This window comes from Ovis canadensis, chromosome 6 (assembly GCF_042477335.2).
Source record: "Ovis canadensis isolate MfBH-ARS-UI-01 breed Bighorn chromosome 6, ARS-UI_OviCan_v2, whole genome shotgun sequence".
Lineage (NCBI taxonomy): Eukaryota > Metazoa > Chordata > Mammalia > Artiodactyla > Bovidae > Ovis > Ovis canadensis.
The window spans coordinates 109,180,017-109,198,030 of record NC_091250.1 but is presented as its reverse complement, the minus strand read 5'-3'; the positions used below and the strand labels follow the sequence as shown (position 1 = coordinate 109,198,030).

General features: G+C 35.6%; 1 protein-coding gene across 7 annotated transcripts in view; it reads right to left on the bottom strand.

Moving 5' to 3' along the window:
- The window catches only part of MRPL1 (mitochondrial ribosomal protein L1), a 69,984-nt gene that overhangs the window by 21,385 nt on the left and 30,585 nt on the right, over positions 1 to 18,014 (bottom strand). For 3 of the 7 annotated variants that reach the window (XR_011257818.1, XR_011257816.1, XR_011257817.1), the window contains exons 7-8: positions 11,052 to 11,158; positions 2,910 to 2,983 (exon numbers count right to left, since the gene is read on the bottom strand). Coding sequence is in view for 2 of the 7 variants with exons in the window: in XM_069594451.1 (XP_069450552.1) it covers positions 9,833 to 9,877; positions 11,052 to 11,158 (152 nt within the window). In the remaining 5 variants the exon portion in view is untranslated. Of the gene's footprint in view, positions 1 to 2,909; positions 2,984 to 4,043; positions 4,142 to 6,971; positions 9,878 to 11,051; positions 11,159 to 18,014 lie in introns of those variants that run through there. The other 4 variants (XR_011257819.1, XR_011257820.1, XM_069594451.1 and 1 more) reach the window with 3 other exon arrangements.

Genomic DNA, 18,014 nt, shown 5'->3' with positions numbered 1-18,014 from the left:
ACAGGAGGCACTAGTGGTAAAGACTCCTCCTACCAATGCAGGATATATATATGAGACGTGGGTTCGATCCCTGGATGGGGAAGATCCCCTGGGGTAGGAAAATGGCAACCCACTCCAGTATACTTGCCTGGAAAATTCCATGTACAGAGGAGCCTGGTGGGCTACAGTCAAAGGAGCCACAGAGAGTCAGACATGACAGGGCAACTAAGCACAAGTAACTGAGGCTGCATCTATCAAGCAACATTTTTTGATTAGATATTCAATGTTATCATATTAGTAAGTTGCACATCATTGAAAAACTATTCCGTGGTATTCACTTTCAAGTAATTCATATTAATCTTCCCACAAACTTATTTCTCTTTCCATGTCTTTCCAATCTGCAGGTGAATGAACAAGGAGAAAGGGAAAAGTAGAAAAGAAAAAAAGCAATAAGGAAAAAAAATAGAAAAGAAAAACTTCAGAGAGCTATTAAAAGAAGGAAAAAATAAAAGGACAGAGAAAGAGGGAGGAAGGCAGAAGGTAGGGAAAAGGGAGTCTGAAAACAAACTACATTAAAAAGAAAAAGACTACAAATAAATCATGTCAAATAACATTCATCAAAGTACCAACGATGAACAACTACCTCTTCATCCAGAGATTGAAAGAGTAAAACTACCATGAATGTCCAAGTGGGAAGAAAAACGTTACAAAATTGTTCAAAAGCCTAATTATGATAATTACTCTTAAATTAAGCCTCGTCTAAACTCCATGGGGTCACAAAGAGTTGCACATGATTACGCGCCTAAACAACAATCTCCTGCCTAGACTGGTGGCCAGAATTCTGGGAGCCAGGTGAGGGGAGAGTAGAGGGTGGGGAGGAAGGAAGAGGAGAGGGTGGGGAGGAGGGAAGAGGAGAGGGTGGGGAGGAGGGGAGGGTTTCTCAATATTCCATATACATATATTCACTTAATCTCCCTGTTTTCAAATTTTCTCAACTCCTGATCTCTCCCAGTAAGAGACCTTTGTTTTCACCTTTCCTGCCACCTACTAGCATGGGAAAGGGCAGTTACTCAGGGTCAGGAAATATGTAAAAATCTTCAATAGTTTTCAACTAAATCTGTTTCAGAGGATTCTTGCTCCATCCCCACACATAGCATTAACACTCAGTCCCTGTGGTATCCAGAGCCAGATCCTAGCCTTTTTAAAAATCCTGACATTTATTTCTTTGGCTTTCTCCATTGCTGACTTAAGATTTGACATTTCCTATTCAGTTACCACTGTGGTATTCATTCAGTCTTTACTTGGAAGCCTCAGAGCACATGTTATTTTCAAGTGCCCGTGTGATACTTTGGGAAAGAATATTAATATTATACTAAAGGCCACAATGAAAGTCTCGATAAATTTTTTTAAAGTAGAAACTAAAAAGGATACATTCTTCAACCATTAAGGCAGTTAAATTAGAACATACCAAAAATCTAAGCAAGTCAAAAAAGGTTCCAAAAGTTTAAAATATTCTCCCAAATAAGAATAAAAAGTACTAAGAAAATAATGACAAAAAAACTAAATATCAAACTTGTAATTAGAGGCAAATTTCACTCTTTCAGTATTAAAAAAAACAAAACTCACAAATCTTACATAAAACTTAGAAAGTTAGAAAACGAACAACAAAGCAAATCTCAAGATAATAAAAAGAGCAAATTGATAATTTATAGATAGAAAAAAATAGCAAGAAATTCTAAAAACTATACTAAAAAAAGTACTTTAAAAAACATTTGAGATAGCACTGGAAACTATATTCAATACACTACGATAAACCATAATGGAAAGAATATGAAAAAGTGTATCAGTTCAGTTCAGTCGCTCAGTCGTGTCTGACTCTTTGCGACCCCATGAATTCCAGCACGCCAGGCCTCCCTGTCCATCACCATCTCCCGGAGTTCACTCAGACTCACATCCATTGAGTAAGTGATGCTGTTCAGCCATCTCATCCTTGGTCCTCCCTTCTCCTCCTGCCCACAATCCCTCCCAGCATCAGAGTCTTTTCCAATGAGTCAACTCTTCACATGACGTGGCCAAAGTACTGGAGTTTCAGCTTTAGCATCATTCCTTCCAAAGAAATCCCAGGGCTGATCTCTTTCAGAATGGACTGGTTGGATCTCCTTGCAGTCCAAGGGACTCTCAAGAGTCTTCTCCAACACCACAGTTCAAAAGCATCAATTCTTCGGCGCTCAGCCTTCTTCACAGTCCAACTCTCACATCCATACATGACCACAGGAAAAACCACAGCCTTGACTAGACAGACCTTAGTTGGCAAAGTAATGTCTCTGCTTTTGAATATACTATCTAGGTTGGTCATAACTTTTCTTCCAAGGAGTAAGCGTCTTTTAATTTCATGGCTGCAATCACCATCTGCAGTTATTTTGGAGCCCAAAAAAATAAAGTCTGACACTGTTTCCCCATCTATTACATGTATAATTCAATCACTTTGCTATACAGTAGAAATTAACACATAAATCAACTATATTTCAATAAAATAAATTTTAAAAAATATAAAGAAGAATGTCTTATTCTTAGGTTATGAACATAAAAATATTTAGGGGTGAAGTATTATAATGCCTGCAACTTAATTTTAAGTGGTTCAGAAAATATAAAAGAATATCTACTACTTTAAACAAACTACGTATACTAGTTGTTCTAAGCAAATATAACAAAAATTAGTGAATCAAGGTAATGAGTATATAGGTGTTTGTTATACTATAATTTCAATTTTCCATTCATTCAAAATTTTTCAAAATAAACTGAAGAAAAAGATGTGTAGATGTGGAGGGTATTTACAAACAAGAGCTTAACCTATTTCAAAGAAGAGCTTAAATAAACTTTATTAAGCAATAAATTCCAAGAAAATCTGTAATATTTCATTATTTTCTTACCTGAAATGTTATGAATGTAATTTACTTTCTCTTTAAAGTTTTCTCTTCTGAAGAGATATGGAGCCCCCAATGCTCTAAGATAAAATGAAGATAAACCATCAAGATTCCTGATTTTATGGTTTTTTAAAAAATACTGCAGTGAAAAGTCATTCTAAAAAGCTTGTATGTACATGGATACTTGAAAAGAATTACTTTGAAGTGAAAAATGAAAACGGCAAAAGGTGACTGAAATTATAGCAGGTCATCACAAAACATTCTTTTGAAAGCTGAACACTTTTTATAAAGCATAGGAAATCCCACGAAGTTACTGTCTAACACCAAAGCATTTAAAGCGGCCAAAACTCCAAAATGTAACCTGAAACTGAGTAGATTTTAGAGTACACTGCACTTGCCTGGAGAATCCTAGGGACAGGGGAGCCTGGTGGGCTGCCGTCTCTGGGGTCGCACAGAGTCGGACACGACTGAAGCGGCTTAGCAGCAGCACCCTTTGAAAGGTCCATTGTGCATTATATCACAAATCTACATTTTTATTCTGAAACTTCATCTAACTTTATTAATCCTGGAAGATTTCTAGGTTACTTTTGATCTGAAAATCCTAAAACAGATGAAAACTACAGTAATGATTTCCACATATGTGAGATTCTACTGAACTGGTTTCAGACATAAAAGTCAGCTAGTTGCTACTTGAAAACATACACAGAAACATGGGTCAGACTTTACAGGCTCTTTCAGGCACGGACATAACAGGCCACAGGAGTCGTAATTTACTACGGTATGAAATACCATGAGAGGTTAAATAACCGAATGAGCACATTCCATGCTTTCCATTAAACTACAGTTCATGTCCTTTCCTCTTGATAAATGCCCCTACTACAAGTCCTAATGCACCATATTTTACGGCTCGAGAATTTTTTTCCTAGTGAAAAGTTCTATCTTTGATCTCCATCAGTCTCAGCAAATGAAACCTAACTACAACACTACCACATATGATTTTGAAATATGTGAAGAAGTCAATATTAACAAAAGTGAAGGAAGGAAGACAGAACATTTCAGTTTTTGACAAATATAAAGATATTATGTGTATCTTTAAAATGGGAAAGTCAATATTAACAGAAAATTAGGAAGAACTTTTACCTTATCATAAAGGACATGTTAAGAAAACCAATCAACAATGGGACTGGCGTACTGGAAAAGCAGGCTGGAGGCCAAGATTCTTAAATCAAACAAGCAATCTATCAGAGAAAAAACAAAACATATTTCTGACAGCCTCACAGCTAACATAAAATGGATTTGTGGTATATTATAAAATACTAACAGACAGCCTTTGAAAATTACTTCAAAGTCTTTATTCTGGCAGGTCTAGCCTACAGTATCTGGACATATATAGTATTTGGACACTGTTTAGTTTTTCTGTGTAATGTCAAAATATACACCTGACTAAACATGCCTATAATGAATAGAGACAACACTCTTAATTCTGACTCTTATTTTGTGAAACCTCAGGAATTAAAATTTTTACTTTCAGTATTACTGACAAGGATTGTTTGAAAAGTTTAAGTTCAATTTTTATAAATTATTGATTCACTACATATAATATATATTGACACTTTTGAACTGTGGTGTTGGAGAAGACTCTTGAGAGAGTCCCTTGGACTACAAGAAGATCAAACCAGTCAATCCTAAATAAAATCAACCCTAAATACTCATTAGAAGGACTGAGGCTGAAGCTGAAGCTCCAATACTTTGGCCACCTGATCCAAAGGGCTGACTCATTAGAAAAGACCCTGATGCTGGGAAAGATTGAAGGCAGGAGAAGGGGACAACAGAGGATGAGATGGCTGGATGGCATCACCAACTTGATGGACATGAGTTTGAGCGAGCTCCAGGAGTTGGTGATGGATAGGGAAGCCTGGTGTGCTGCAGTGCATGGGATCACAAAGAGTACAATACAACTGAACGTCTTAGCACACACAAAAAAAACTGTAAAAGATCATTCTTAGGTCACGAGTCTGTTGTTAAAAAAACAGCCACAATTGGATTTGGTCCATGGGCCATATGTAGTTTGTGAACTCTGCTCTGGATAGCCTCCTTTTATCCAAAATGTAGTGGACCGCTAATGGATATGTAATGCTGTCAGTGCCCTTTCATCCATACATTCATTCTAAAGCCAATCCTTGTATCACACAAAGGAACAACAACAAAACAACAACAAAAATAAACCTCTAGTATTTCCAACTATACAATGACATCACCTGTGGAAATCTCAGACTTTTAAGGAAGATATATTACTGTGCTTTAAAAACCTTTTTTCAAAGATTTTCTGTTAAAGTCTGTTACCTCTGATAATTAAAATAATAAATATTTTTATGGAATAGTTATATTAGATACAATCACAGACAGATTTTTTTATTCCCTTTTAAATCTTTATTGAGGTATACTTGATAACTTTATACAGGCATATTTTGCATATTATTCACCATTTTCTAAATCATAATTCAATGACTTTTTAAATAATTTTTTTCTACCAACACCATAAGTCAGTTTTCAAACTAACGATCTCTGAAGCACATTTACTGTTAATGCCTGTTTTCGCCAACCCCTTCGCCTCAGGCAACCACTAATCTTTTTGTCTTTACAGTTTCACCCCTTTTTTTGGACATCTCACTTGAATGTGGTTTTTGCATCTGCTTTTTTTCACTGAGCATGTTTTTGATGTTCATCCACATCATGGTATGTATCCATAGTTTGTTCCTTCTTATTGCTAAACAGTATTCCAAGAGATACGCTACACACTCTTAAAGTGTCAATTTAACAAGTTTTGACATACATATACACTTATCTGGTAGCTCAGATGGTAAAGAATCTGCCCACAATGCAGGAAACCTGGGTTTCATTTCCAGGTTGGGAAAATCCCCTAGAGAAAAGAAAGGCTATCCACTCCAGTATTCTTACCTGGAGAATTTCATGGGCAGAGGAGATTGGCAGGCTACAGTCCATGGGGTCATAAAGAGTAGGACACAACTGAGCATCTAACACTTTCACACACTCCTGAAACCATCACTGGTCAGGATAACAGTCATGTCAATCATGTCCCCAATTCCTTGTGCTCCTTTGTCATCCTTCATTTCCACCCCATCCCAGCCACTTTGTCCCTAAAGCAACTTCCAGTCTGCCTTCTGTCATTACATATCACTTTGTATTGTCAGAATTTTATATAAATGGAATCACACAGTATGTACTTTTGTATGCCCTTTGCCTTCAGCACAATATTTTAAACATTCATTCATGTTAGAGCATGTATAATGTTTCTTTTTATTATTAAAGAAAATTCAATTGTATAGAATAACAAAGTTTGTTTATACATTTACCTGTTGATGGACATGTGACATGTTCCTGGGTTTTGGCTATTACAAATAAATCTGATATAAACATCTGTTTATAAATCTTTGCATAAGCATATGCTTTCATTTCTCCTGAGCAAACATCTAAATGTGAAGTGATGGGATCATATAGTAAGTAGATTAAACTTGTTAAACCACAGAACTGTTTGCCAAATGGGTTTCACCATTTACATCCCCACAGCAACATATGAGCATTCCAGTCACTCCATATCCTCACCAATGTTGGTATGATCAGTTTTCGAAATTTTAGACATTCTAGTAGATGTGCAATGGTACCTCACTGTTATTTTAATTTGTATTTCCATAATGACTAATAATGCTGAGCATATTTCAATGTTTGTCATTCATCTGCCATGTGTTTGTCATACTTTCATGAGGTATTTCAAATCTTCTGACTTTTAAAACTAGACTGTTTAATTGTTGAGTTTTAAGAGTTCTTTATACATTGTGGATTTATCACAGAGATGATTTACAAATATTTTATCCCAATCTATGATTTATTTTTTCATTCTCTTAACAGCTTTTTAAAGAGAAAAAGGTTTTAATTTTTAAAAAGCATGAATTACCAATTTGTTATTTTTGTGGATCATGCTTTTGGTTTACAGCTAAGAAATTATTCCCTAACCCAACTTTTTCTTCTAGAAGTTTTATAATTTTAAACTTTATTTTTTTTTAAATTTTAAACTTTATATTTAGATCTTTGATACATTTTGGGATAATTAAGCATGGTATGAAGTATGGATCGAAGTTCATTTTATCTCATATAGATATCTAATTGTTCTAGTGCCATATGTTGAAAAGTCTATTGCTTTGCCATTAAAAACGCTTCTGCACATTATTTTAAATCAGTTGTCCATGTGTTTTATACTTTTTTTTCCTTCTGACTCTCTATTCCACTGATTGTTTTGTTTCTTGACACCAATATCACGTTGTCTAAATTACTGTAGCTTTATAAAACTTGAAGTCAGATAGATCTCCAACTTTGTTCTTTGCCAAGGCTATTTGGACTCATCTAGACCCTTTGTATTTCTACATGAATTTTAGAATCAAGTCAATTCTACAAAAAACTTTAATGGGATTTTGATCCATACAGTCTATACATTACTTTAGGGACAACTGACATCTTCACAATATTAAGTTTACTGATCCACGAAGATGGTTCACCTTATCGTTTACTTAGATCTATTTAATTTCTCTTGACTATGTTTTGAAGTTTCCAGTGTATGGAGTTTTATCTTTTGTCAGATTTATCCCTAAGTATTTCATATTTATTTAACATTACTTTGGCATTCCTTAGTTTTAAATTTCAATTTCCAAATGTTCATTGCTGTTATATAGAAGCAAACTGATTTCCGTATATTAACCTTGTATTCTGAAACTTACTTAACTCACTTCCTTGTTCTAGTAGCTGAATCATGTCATCTTGTGAAAAATGACAGTTTTATTCCTCCTTTCTAATTAGGATGTCTCTTTTTTCTGCCTGAATACACTACCTAGAATCCTTAGATTAACAATGAAAAGAACTGGTGAGAGTAGATATCCGTCTCTTGGTCCTGATCTGAGGAGGAAAGCATTCAGCCTTTCATTACTATGTATGATATCAGCTGTTGATTTTTCTACATCTGTTCTACATCTGTTCTACCAGGTTGAAGACATTAACTTGCATTCCTAGTTTGCTGAGACTTTTTAATCAGGAAGGAGTGTTCAATTCTGTCAAGTGTTTTCTCTGTAGCTACAGAGATGATCACATGACTTGATTTTTAGTTAGCTGAAATCAATCCTGAATAATCATTGGAAGGACTGATCCTGCAGCTGAAGTGCCAATACTTTGGCCACCTGATTGATGCAAAGAGCTGACTCACTGGAAAAGACCCTGATGCTGGGAAAGATTGAGGGCAAGAGGACAAGGGGATGACAGAGGATGAGATGGCTGGATGGCATCACAGACTCAATGAGTCTGAGCAAATTCAGAGAGATAGTGAAGGACAAGGAAAGCCTGGCATGCTGCAGTTCATGGGGTCACAAAGAATCGGACATGACTTAGCGACTGAACAACAAACAGATGTGGTAAATTATAGTGATTGTTTAGTGTTAAACTAACCTGTATTCCTAAGATAAGCCCTAAGTGATCATGATATGTTATTCTTTTACACACTGCTAGATTCTATTTGCTAAAGTTTAGCTTATAATTTTAATATTTACAGTTATGAATGATGCTGGACTGTCATTTCCTTTGCCTGGTTTTGGTATCAAGATAATGCTGACTGCTTTAGGTGTGCGGGGGGCGGAGGGGTGTAGTTAAAGTCCCTGTTACTCCATCTTAGCCAGAAGTGCATGCATGTGTTTGTGCACTAAGTCACTCAGTCCTGTGTGACTCTGCAACCCCAGAGACTGTAGCCTGCCAGGCTCCTCTGTCCAGGGGATCCTCCAGGCAAGAACACTGGAGTGGGTTGCCATGCCCTCCTCCAGGGGATCTTCCCAACCCAGGGATCAAACCCATGTCTCTTATGTCTCCTATACTGGCAGGCAGATTCTTTACCACGAGCACCACCTGGGAAGCCTAGAATTTTTTTTTTAATAGTTATTAGGTCATTATCTCATCCACTCCTTCCTAATCCAGAAAGTACATACCAACAACATCATGTTATATATAGGGAAAATAGAGAAAGGGGGAAAACTGAGGCTCACAAAGTTCTATCAGTTCTAACCCAGAACTAAGATTCTTTAAACATCCTACTCTACTATACTATTTTAGTAGTACTCAAAAAGATTCTATTTAAGCACAGATTAATTTATTTTTCATTTAAAAAAAAAGCATTATATCTCTAAAAAACCCAGGTAAGTCTGGTCTGAAGCCTATGTCTCAATCACTATGATATTTGTTAAAAAGAATGAATGACATGCCATGGTTTATTATACACTGAGTCAGGATATATACATAAATTATTAACTATTCAATATACGGAAAACATTACTTAAGAAAAAGATAAAACTAGGAACAAAGAGTCTCATAAAGATACTTTACAGACCCAAAAAGTCCAACCAAAAGAGTAACAATAGCTGATAGATACCATTCCAAAGTTTTTAGTTAATCTTCCAAACCATACTATGAAATAGATATTACTACATAAATTTTATAGATGAGGAAGTTTGAGATACAACAACATTCAGAAACTTGTTCAGAAGGGGCAATATAGGAGTAAGGGGTTAAAGAGATATAAACTACTATGTATAAAATAAGCTACAAGGATATATTGTACAACATGGGAAATATAGACAACACTTTATAAAAATATAAATGGAGTATAACCTCTAAAATATATGAGTCACTATCTTGGACACTTGTAACAAATAATATTGTATATCAACCACACTTCAATTTAAAAAACTTTAAAAACAGAAAAGAAATTTGTCCAAAACCTGCCATCCTTTAAGTAGCAGAATAGGTAGTCATGCCTACGTCTTTACAGCTCCAGAATATGATCTTAAAACTTGTATTTGGTTTTCTGCTTGTGTTTCATATTACAGTGTTGTCATCCCTGAGAAAGAAGATGCACAGCCAAGGGCCTTTCGGGAACAAGAAAATTCCAACATCAGATTCCAGTAGAGCTAGTGCCAAATGAATTAGAGCTAAGCTTTGATGATAATGGAAGTGATAAGGGGTTTCCTAATCCCTGACTGGAATAAACTTGTTTTGCCCCCTTTCTGCACCAAGTTTTCCTTCCGTAAAATTAGCGAAGGGCCCTTTATATATTTCTAATGATCTGTAATACGCTCAGCTCATGAGCTTGGACTTCTAGCTGTTGGCTTTAATGTAGAACTGCTCTCAGGAGTAGCATGGGAGAAGGAATAAGAGCTCTTCAAGTAATTCCAGTTATGAGGCAAGATGGTGTAAGGCTAAAGGGCCTGGACTCTTGAGACTCCTGAGGTTCAAACACCTAGTATGCCTCATACTAGCTGTGAGACATTAGAAAAATTACTTAATCTCTTTGGGCCTTTATCCCTGCATCTAAAAAACAGAGATGGTAATCCACCTCTCATAGGGTTCGGATTAAAAGAACATATGAAAAGTGTTTAGAATAGTGCCTGGCACTTGGTTAACATTGTGTAAATTTGGCTAACAATATTATTATAGTTATTGCATAGGAAAAAAATTACAGACATTAAATAGGTATGTTAGAAATTCTGTAGTATTAAAAAATACTAGCAAAAACTATATGTTTTAAAACACAGTCCTCTACAAATCTGCCTTATCTATATTAATGTCTCAAAAATGACTTTGGAAATTAATTTCCAGCATCTTCTGTAAGTGGGCAGTTTTTAAAACATAAGAAGGGATAATCAGAAACAATTTATTAAAATCAAATTACTCAATTCCCTTAAGGTAGTATTAAATATCTACTACAGACTCAGCATTCTGCAATATCCTATAAGGTATATATAAGATCTAGACCCAACTCCCAAAATGCTTAAAATATTAGAGAACAAAAACAACACAGAAATGACAAATAAGGCAAAGCACAAGAAAATGTCGGAGAGTGGCATGTAACTCTAGAAAAGGACTTCTACAGCACCATTAAAATGTATGAATTCAACCCACAAAAAAAGTATGTACGTATTTAGTGCCACTCCTAATGCCAGTGACAAGGACAAGCTCAAAGGACTGGTATGTCATAAATTATTAATGAATCACTTCAATAAAAAAGAAAGGGGTTACTGAATAATATTCACTATGACTTACTGTTGCTATTTTGGTCTCCAGGAAGTTCTCCCTTTCTTCATCTACCTTAATTTCAAGTCCAGTTTTAAATAATTCAAGCATTTTGGGGATGTCCCGGCCAACAGAATCTGGTTAGAAAAATAAGAAATCCAAAGTTATCACTATATCTAAACAAGTAGCAAAAATTACTAAATAAGAGAAACATCCAATCCAAGTTAAGATATAAAAAATGATTTGTGGCAAAAAGACTTTAGGGTGACCCACATCGTGGTGTTCATGCCCTTGTGTGACACCCTACCACTGAGCGTGGATGAGACCTGCAACATGCTTCTAGGCAAGAGACATGATGATTATGCATAACTGATTACATGACATAAAAATGCAATGCTTATCTTGAAGGAGTCTCTCTCCCTACTGGCTTTGAAGAAGCAAGATACAATGTTGTCAGGGGGCATATGGAGAGAGCCATGAACCAAGAAACTGAGACCCTCAGTCCAGAAACCTGCAAGGAACTGGATTCTGCCAAAAAGCCATATAAACCTGGAAGCAAACCTTCCTCAGTCAAGTCTCAGACAAAACCATGGCTCCAGCTGATACCCCGACTGGAGCTTTGAGACACTGAAGCAGAACACATAGCTTAGCTGTACACACATTCCTGATACACAGAAGCTGAGATAGTAAATGTGCATTGTTTTAAGGCACTAAATCTGTGATATTATTGTTCCACAGTAATAAACAATAAATAAGTGTATACAATGATGATGCTTATCAAACTTTAGACACATTGATGGCAAATTAAAACCTATAGAATAACACATGATAAAAGCTGAAACAGGGGAGTCTTGAAATCTTTGAAGAACATTTTACTTACCTTTACATGAAATTCATCTGACCTGCCTTACCATAAGGAAGGAACTAGAAAAGCAGCAAGAGCTAGCAGTAGAAATAATATCTCACTGAGTGATACAATCTGGAGGCAGCTCATTACTACACCAATGGTTACAGAAGCTGGCATGAAGAAAGAGATAAAAATTGAAACTTTACTGGATTCTAATGCCACTTTGTTCTCCATTAAGGTAGAGAAAAAGATGCAGTTGAATAAACAAAGGAGAAAAAAGGAATCAAAGTAAAAACTAAGAATTTTCAAAGGATCATGCAGGAGACTCCAAACATACATTATACCCTCCTAACCTTTAATCATCAACATTTTAACTCAAATTTAACATATTAAAAATATATATATATATTTTTTAGTTTTACCTTAAACTTTTTAAAATTCATTTTTTATTGAAGTAACAGTTTAATTATAGCACTGTGTTAATTACTGCTATACAGCCAAGTGATCCAGTTATATATATATATATACACACACAGTATTTTTCACATTCTTTTCCATTATGGTTTATCACACTATATACTAGGACCTTGTTGCTTATCCAGTTTATATATATTAATGTACATATGTGGAATCTATAAAAATGGTACGTATGAACTTACCTGCAAAGCAGAAACAGAGACACAGACATAAAGAACAAATGTATGGGCACCAAGGAGGGAAGGGGGATGGGGTGGGATGAACTGGGAGATTGAGATTGATGTTTATATATACACTACTCTGTATAAAATAGACAACTAATGAGAACCTACTGTTTAGCATACATGGGTAACTCTACTCTATGCTCTGTGGTGACCTAGCTAAGAATGAAATCCAAAACAGAGGAGTTATACGTTAAAAAAAAAAATTACCTGCTGACTGACCTGAATCTATACCTACAATCCTGCTTTCCTCCCTGTCATATGGATGAACTGTCTGCATTCTTATGAAGGCCAACGCTCTTCATCCGAGCACGGGATCCCATACCTCCTCACCGATACAGCGACACCACCCATCCCTCTCTCTACACTGTCAGCTTCTCCTGCTTTCCCAGATCAACAGCAGCAGCTGACAAACTTGCTATAAAATGTTTCATCTTAAAACAAAATACTGCCTTTCAATAACCATCTAATACTTTCTGAAGAACGCTAAGTTTTCCAAAAAAGTTGCCCAACCTTTCTGTCTCGGCTTCCTTTCCTTCCATTTTCTCTTCGACCTGCCTCCATCAAGTTACATCCCTAATACTCCACTGAGAATAACCCTGTGTTCCTCTGACTTGACCCGTCAACAGTAGTTCACAGAATATGTCTCCCCTCTTCCTACTGTATCATGACTTGTCCTCTGAAACTCTATTCTCACTGGCTATTCATTCCATTCCTGTTGGCTGAGCTACCCTTATTTGGCCGATTTCTAAAAGGTGGACTACCTGAGGGTTCAGTCACATGACCTCTCTTTTTCTACCCATAGACACCCTTTAAGTGATCTCTTTAAACATTTAAAACATACTGCTTTAAACATTTACCCACTGATAACTGCCAAATTCATATTTCTAGACACAAGTTCTCTCATAATCTCCAATCATCTACTTTGTATCTCCACCCAAATGTAGGTAGGTAATTAATATGGAGTACAACATGAAAAATGTTTGCTGAAGGAATGAACAAATTAATGACTTCATAATTTTGAGTCTGATATCACAGTGCTATTGTAATGATAATGAAGCAGGAAAGGACAGGGCTTAAGAAGGAAGAGTTCCGTATTAAAACATACTGAAGTGAAGGTGTTGATGGAATGCTGAATATGTAGAAATAAGAAACTGGAAAAAAGTGACAGACCAGAGATAATGATATATTAATATATTTGAGTTTTTTAAACCAGTTCCATCCTAAAACAATCACAAATAAAACCTCCTTCCTTTGAACTTAACATATTTTTTTCTCTCTCTCTCCCTTTTTTGCCAAAACATGTTGATGTGAATTTGCATTTCCCTAATAACCAACATTATTGGTTGGAGAATGAGCTGGTTGGATGGCATCATCGACTCAATGCACCTCAGTATGGGCAAACTGGGAGACAGAGAAGGACAGGGAAGCCTGGTGTACTGCAGTCCATGGGGTAGCAAAGAGATTTCTCGCATTTCTTTCAGTTTGATTTCTGACTTAACTGTTATGACCAGAAATCACACTCTGTATGATTGCAAGCCTTTCAAATTTATTAAGACTTGTGTTAAAACCCAGCAAATGGTCTAACCTGAATGTTCCACATACTCTTGAAAAGTGTACACCAAACACTTATTAAGTGAGGTATTATATAGCTAGCAATAAGGTCAAGTTGGTTGACAGTACAAATCTTTTATGTACTTTCTGATTTTCTATATATATGTTCTATCAGTTATTAAGAGAAGAATATTAAAATCTCCAACTGTACTTGTTTAGCTTTTTTCTCTTTTCACTTCTGTCAGTTTGTGCTTCATGTATTTTGTGGCTCTCTCTGTAGCTGAGCATGTCCTTTTATTGTTACAGAATATCCATCCTTTTCTCTAGTAAACTCCTTGTCTTAAAAGTTCATTTTGTCTGGTATTAAAATAGCCAACCCAGTTCTCTAATAGTTAAATATTTTCATGGTATATTTTACTCTTAATTTTCCTTTCAGCTTCTTTGTGTGAATGAGTAAGAAGTGTGTCTCCTATAGACAGAATATAATAATTTTTTCATCATCTTATAATTTCTGCCTCTTGGTTGAAGTGTTTATTCAATTTCCAATTAACCTGACTAATGACATGGCTGGATTTAGGTCTCTATTTTGATACACATCTTCTATTTGTCTCATCTCATTTGTTTCTCTGTTCTATACTGCTTTATTTTGTTTTCAACAAAAAAATTTAGTATATCATTTTTATTCCTTTATTTAGTTTAAAGCTGTATCTCTTTTTGTGCATGTTTTTACTTGTTCTAGAGATTACAACGTGCACATTTATTTATCACAGCCTACTTCATCTTAACACTTACTTCCAGAAAACAATAGATTTGTGCCCACCTCCATCCTTCCTATCTCATTTCATTACAATGTTATTGTCATGTCCAAACCTGCTTTATCTCCTCTGTATCTATCTTTAAAATCATACTCACTGGACTGCTCAAGGAGGAAATTAGGGACTCATTCAAAACTCTTCTTTCTCCCTCACCTTCCATACCTAATCAATAAGTCCTGTTAATTTCACCTCCTCAGTATCCCACAACAGCCTTCCTTGTCTCGTCACTGTCACTGCTCAGATTCTGCCCTTATTCCTCTTCCCCCTAGCCTGCTGCATTCGCCACCTCACTGGTTTCTGTTCTTAAAGTTTCATTATCTGCATATCACTACCCTATCACTTACAAAGCTCCCATATAGAGTCATTCTAACAAGCAAATCATATTTCATTCTTCTGGGCAATAGATTTCAACAGCACCTACCTTCACAGAGGATAAAATCTAATCTCCGTAGTATGGCACACAAAGTCCTCCATGATCTGGCCCACTGCTTATCACTGCTAACCCCACTGACCTATCTGATAGCACGTTATGTAACTAACGACAGAAAGCTAGTTATAATTTTCTGAACACAACTGGCTGACTCACACTTTTGTGCATTACAACAGACCATTTCTCCCACCTGGAATGTTCTCCCCATGAATGTCAAGAAAGAAAATGCCTATATATGGTTAAAGTCTCAACTTCACTGCTACCTTCTTTATATAATCTGATTCTACAAAGTGTTCCTCATTCCTCTAAGCACTTTGTACATTTTCCACTAGTACACTTCCTGCATCTTAGAGCAGCAGTTTGTTACTCTCTCACCCGTCAATTTTCATCTCCTTAAAGATGGGAACTATCTGTTCATCTTTTAATCTTCAGCATTAATTGTACTGCCTGGCACACAGTAGACACCCAATAAATATACACTGATTCAATAAATGAGTTATAAAGGTAGAAATGATATATGAAGCCATGAAAAAGAATGAGTTCTAAAATAATTAGGAAAAAATTTTTTGAAAAAAGAATAAAGTAATTATGGAACAAGCATAGCTACTTTAGGAATTATAGAGAGTCAACAGTAACTGAGGGTCATATGCATCATGCACTTAGCCTATGCTGAGCTCCTGCACATTATAATAAAAACACCATGGAGACATGTTATCATGAAAACTCATTTTGGAGATGAAAAACAAAGGCACAAAAGTGTTCAAAATTTTTTTCAAAGTCATAGTGAGAGACAAAGCCAAGACAGAAGGAGGTCTATGTCTAGCCACTCTTTAATTCTGCTTTTCAATATAGTCCAAGGTTAAATCTTTCCCACTATTTTTAGGGCTTTTAGATCATGTAGTTATAGCCTCCCCTTTCTCTATTTTCTTTTTTCTCTGTGCTTTTACATTTGTCTACTTTTCTCCTCTTTCTTTTCCTTTCTCTTCTCCTAATTCTATTTAATTTTTGTAATGAACATAACCTATACTAACATATAGGCATTTCATACTAATGTACCTTCTCTCTTCTTCACCAGGGAATATGACAGGGATAAAGGAAGTAGAATGTAAGAAGGCAGGGAAGACAAAGGAGGAGTAGTTAGGGGAAAAAAAGTGTTAAGATTGTACAGTGTAAAAATCAGTATCAAGAAAAAGAGAAAATTAAAAACAGCCCTTTAAATCTGACAAAGAACAAACAGCGATTAGTAGTGAGAGTAACATCTGAGCTGAGTTATGAGAGAAAAGTATGTAAGGAAGACTAACAATTGGAAAGGAAATGGAGACAGCCAACCACTAAAGAGACCTGCCTGAGAAACTTGGTGTGAGACAACAGAAAGAAGTAAGATCACTGCTATAAAGGACAGTGGAAACAAATAAAGGTTTTGAGGTTATGTGCTTTGTTTTGGTTTATTTCTTCAACTAGAGAAATCTGAGTTAATTAAATTAAAAATAAATGTTTAGTAAGTCAGCTTGTCTAGTACAGAAAACAAAACTATTCACTCTGTACCAGTATGGACTTTCTCTTGTTCATAGCCATCACATTCAAGGCTTGACACATATGATATGTTTGTTGAGTACCTACTATGTGCCAGGTGCTATTCTAGGTCATGAGACTATACTAGTGGACAAAACCAAAAATGCCCTTATGCTAATGGAAGAAATTGAGCACACACCCACAAATTAAAAATGGAAGATACCGAGATTGATAAGCCTTAAAAGAAAGAAGGTAAAAACACGATAATGAGAAATCTAGTGGTAATGGGAAGTGGAGATTAATATTTAAATAGGATGGTCACAGAAGGTCTCTCCATCTAAGTGATACTTGAATAAGAATGTGAGCCAGACAAATTAGTAAAAAGCATTACAGACAGATAGGACAATGAATCCAAAGACCTGAGAAGGGAGAAAACTTGGTGTGTATGAGTAACAGCAAAGAAGCAACTATGGCTGGAGTAAGGGAAATAAAGAAGATCAATAGAACCGGTTGTAATATATCACCAATTCATCTATAGCAGTAATAATCATACCTAATCATCACTGGAATCTTTCACACATAAATAGTTTTTAGATTATTAGTACATGAGAGAGGGAAATTTACAAAAATTTCTAATTGTTACCCTGCAAAAATTCTATTTGCTTTATCATTTTTCTTCATATGACCAAAGAATTCTAATTATTTCAATAATGCAAGCAATACCATTAAGTACAGCATGTTAATCTATGAGCTAAAAATAACTGACATTAGATTTCAATCATTTTATATCCATTACTCTCAAATACAATACAAAAGCAACTTCCTGACAGAAAGCAGTGTCCTACTTAGTAGATGTGAATACTCTATAGACAAGCCTGCTGGAATATCCTTTTGACAAGACTCCAACTGCAACACTGATGTTCAGTTCTAAGAGCTATGTGTTAAGAGGAACACATAGTAATGGGTCCAATTTTCTAATCATGTCCCTTACCTGCCAACAACTTAGCATGCTTTATAAGTCAAGATATTTTCATACTAGTATTTTCTGTTTAGTAAATGTTAGTAAGATTAGGAATAAAGAAAAGTTTAAAAATATCAATAAAATGTACATCTATGTTAGATATGAAAAAATCTTAG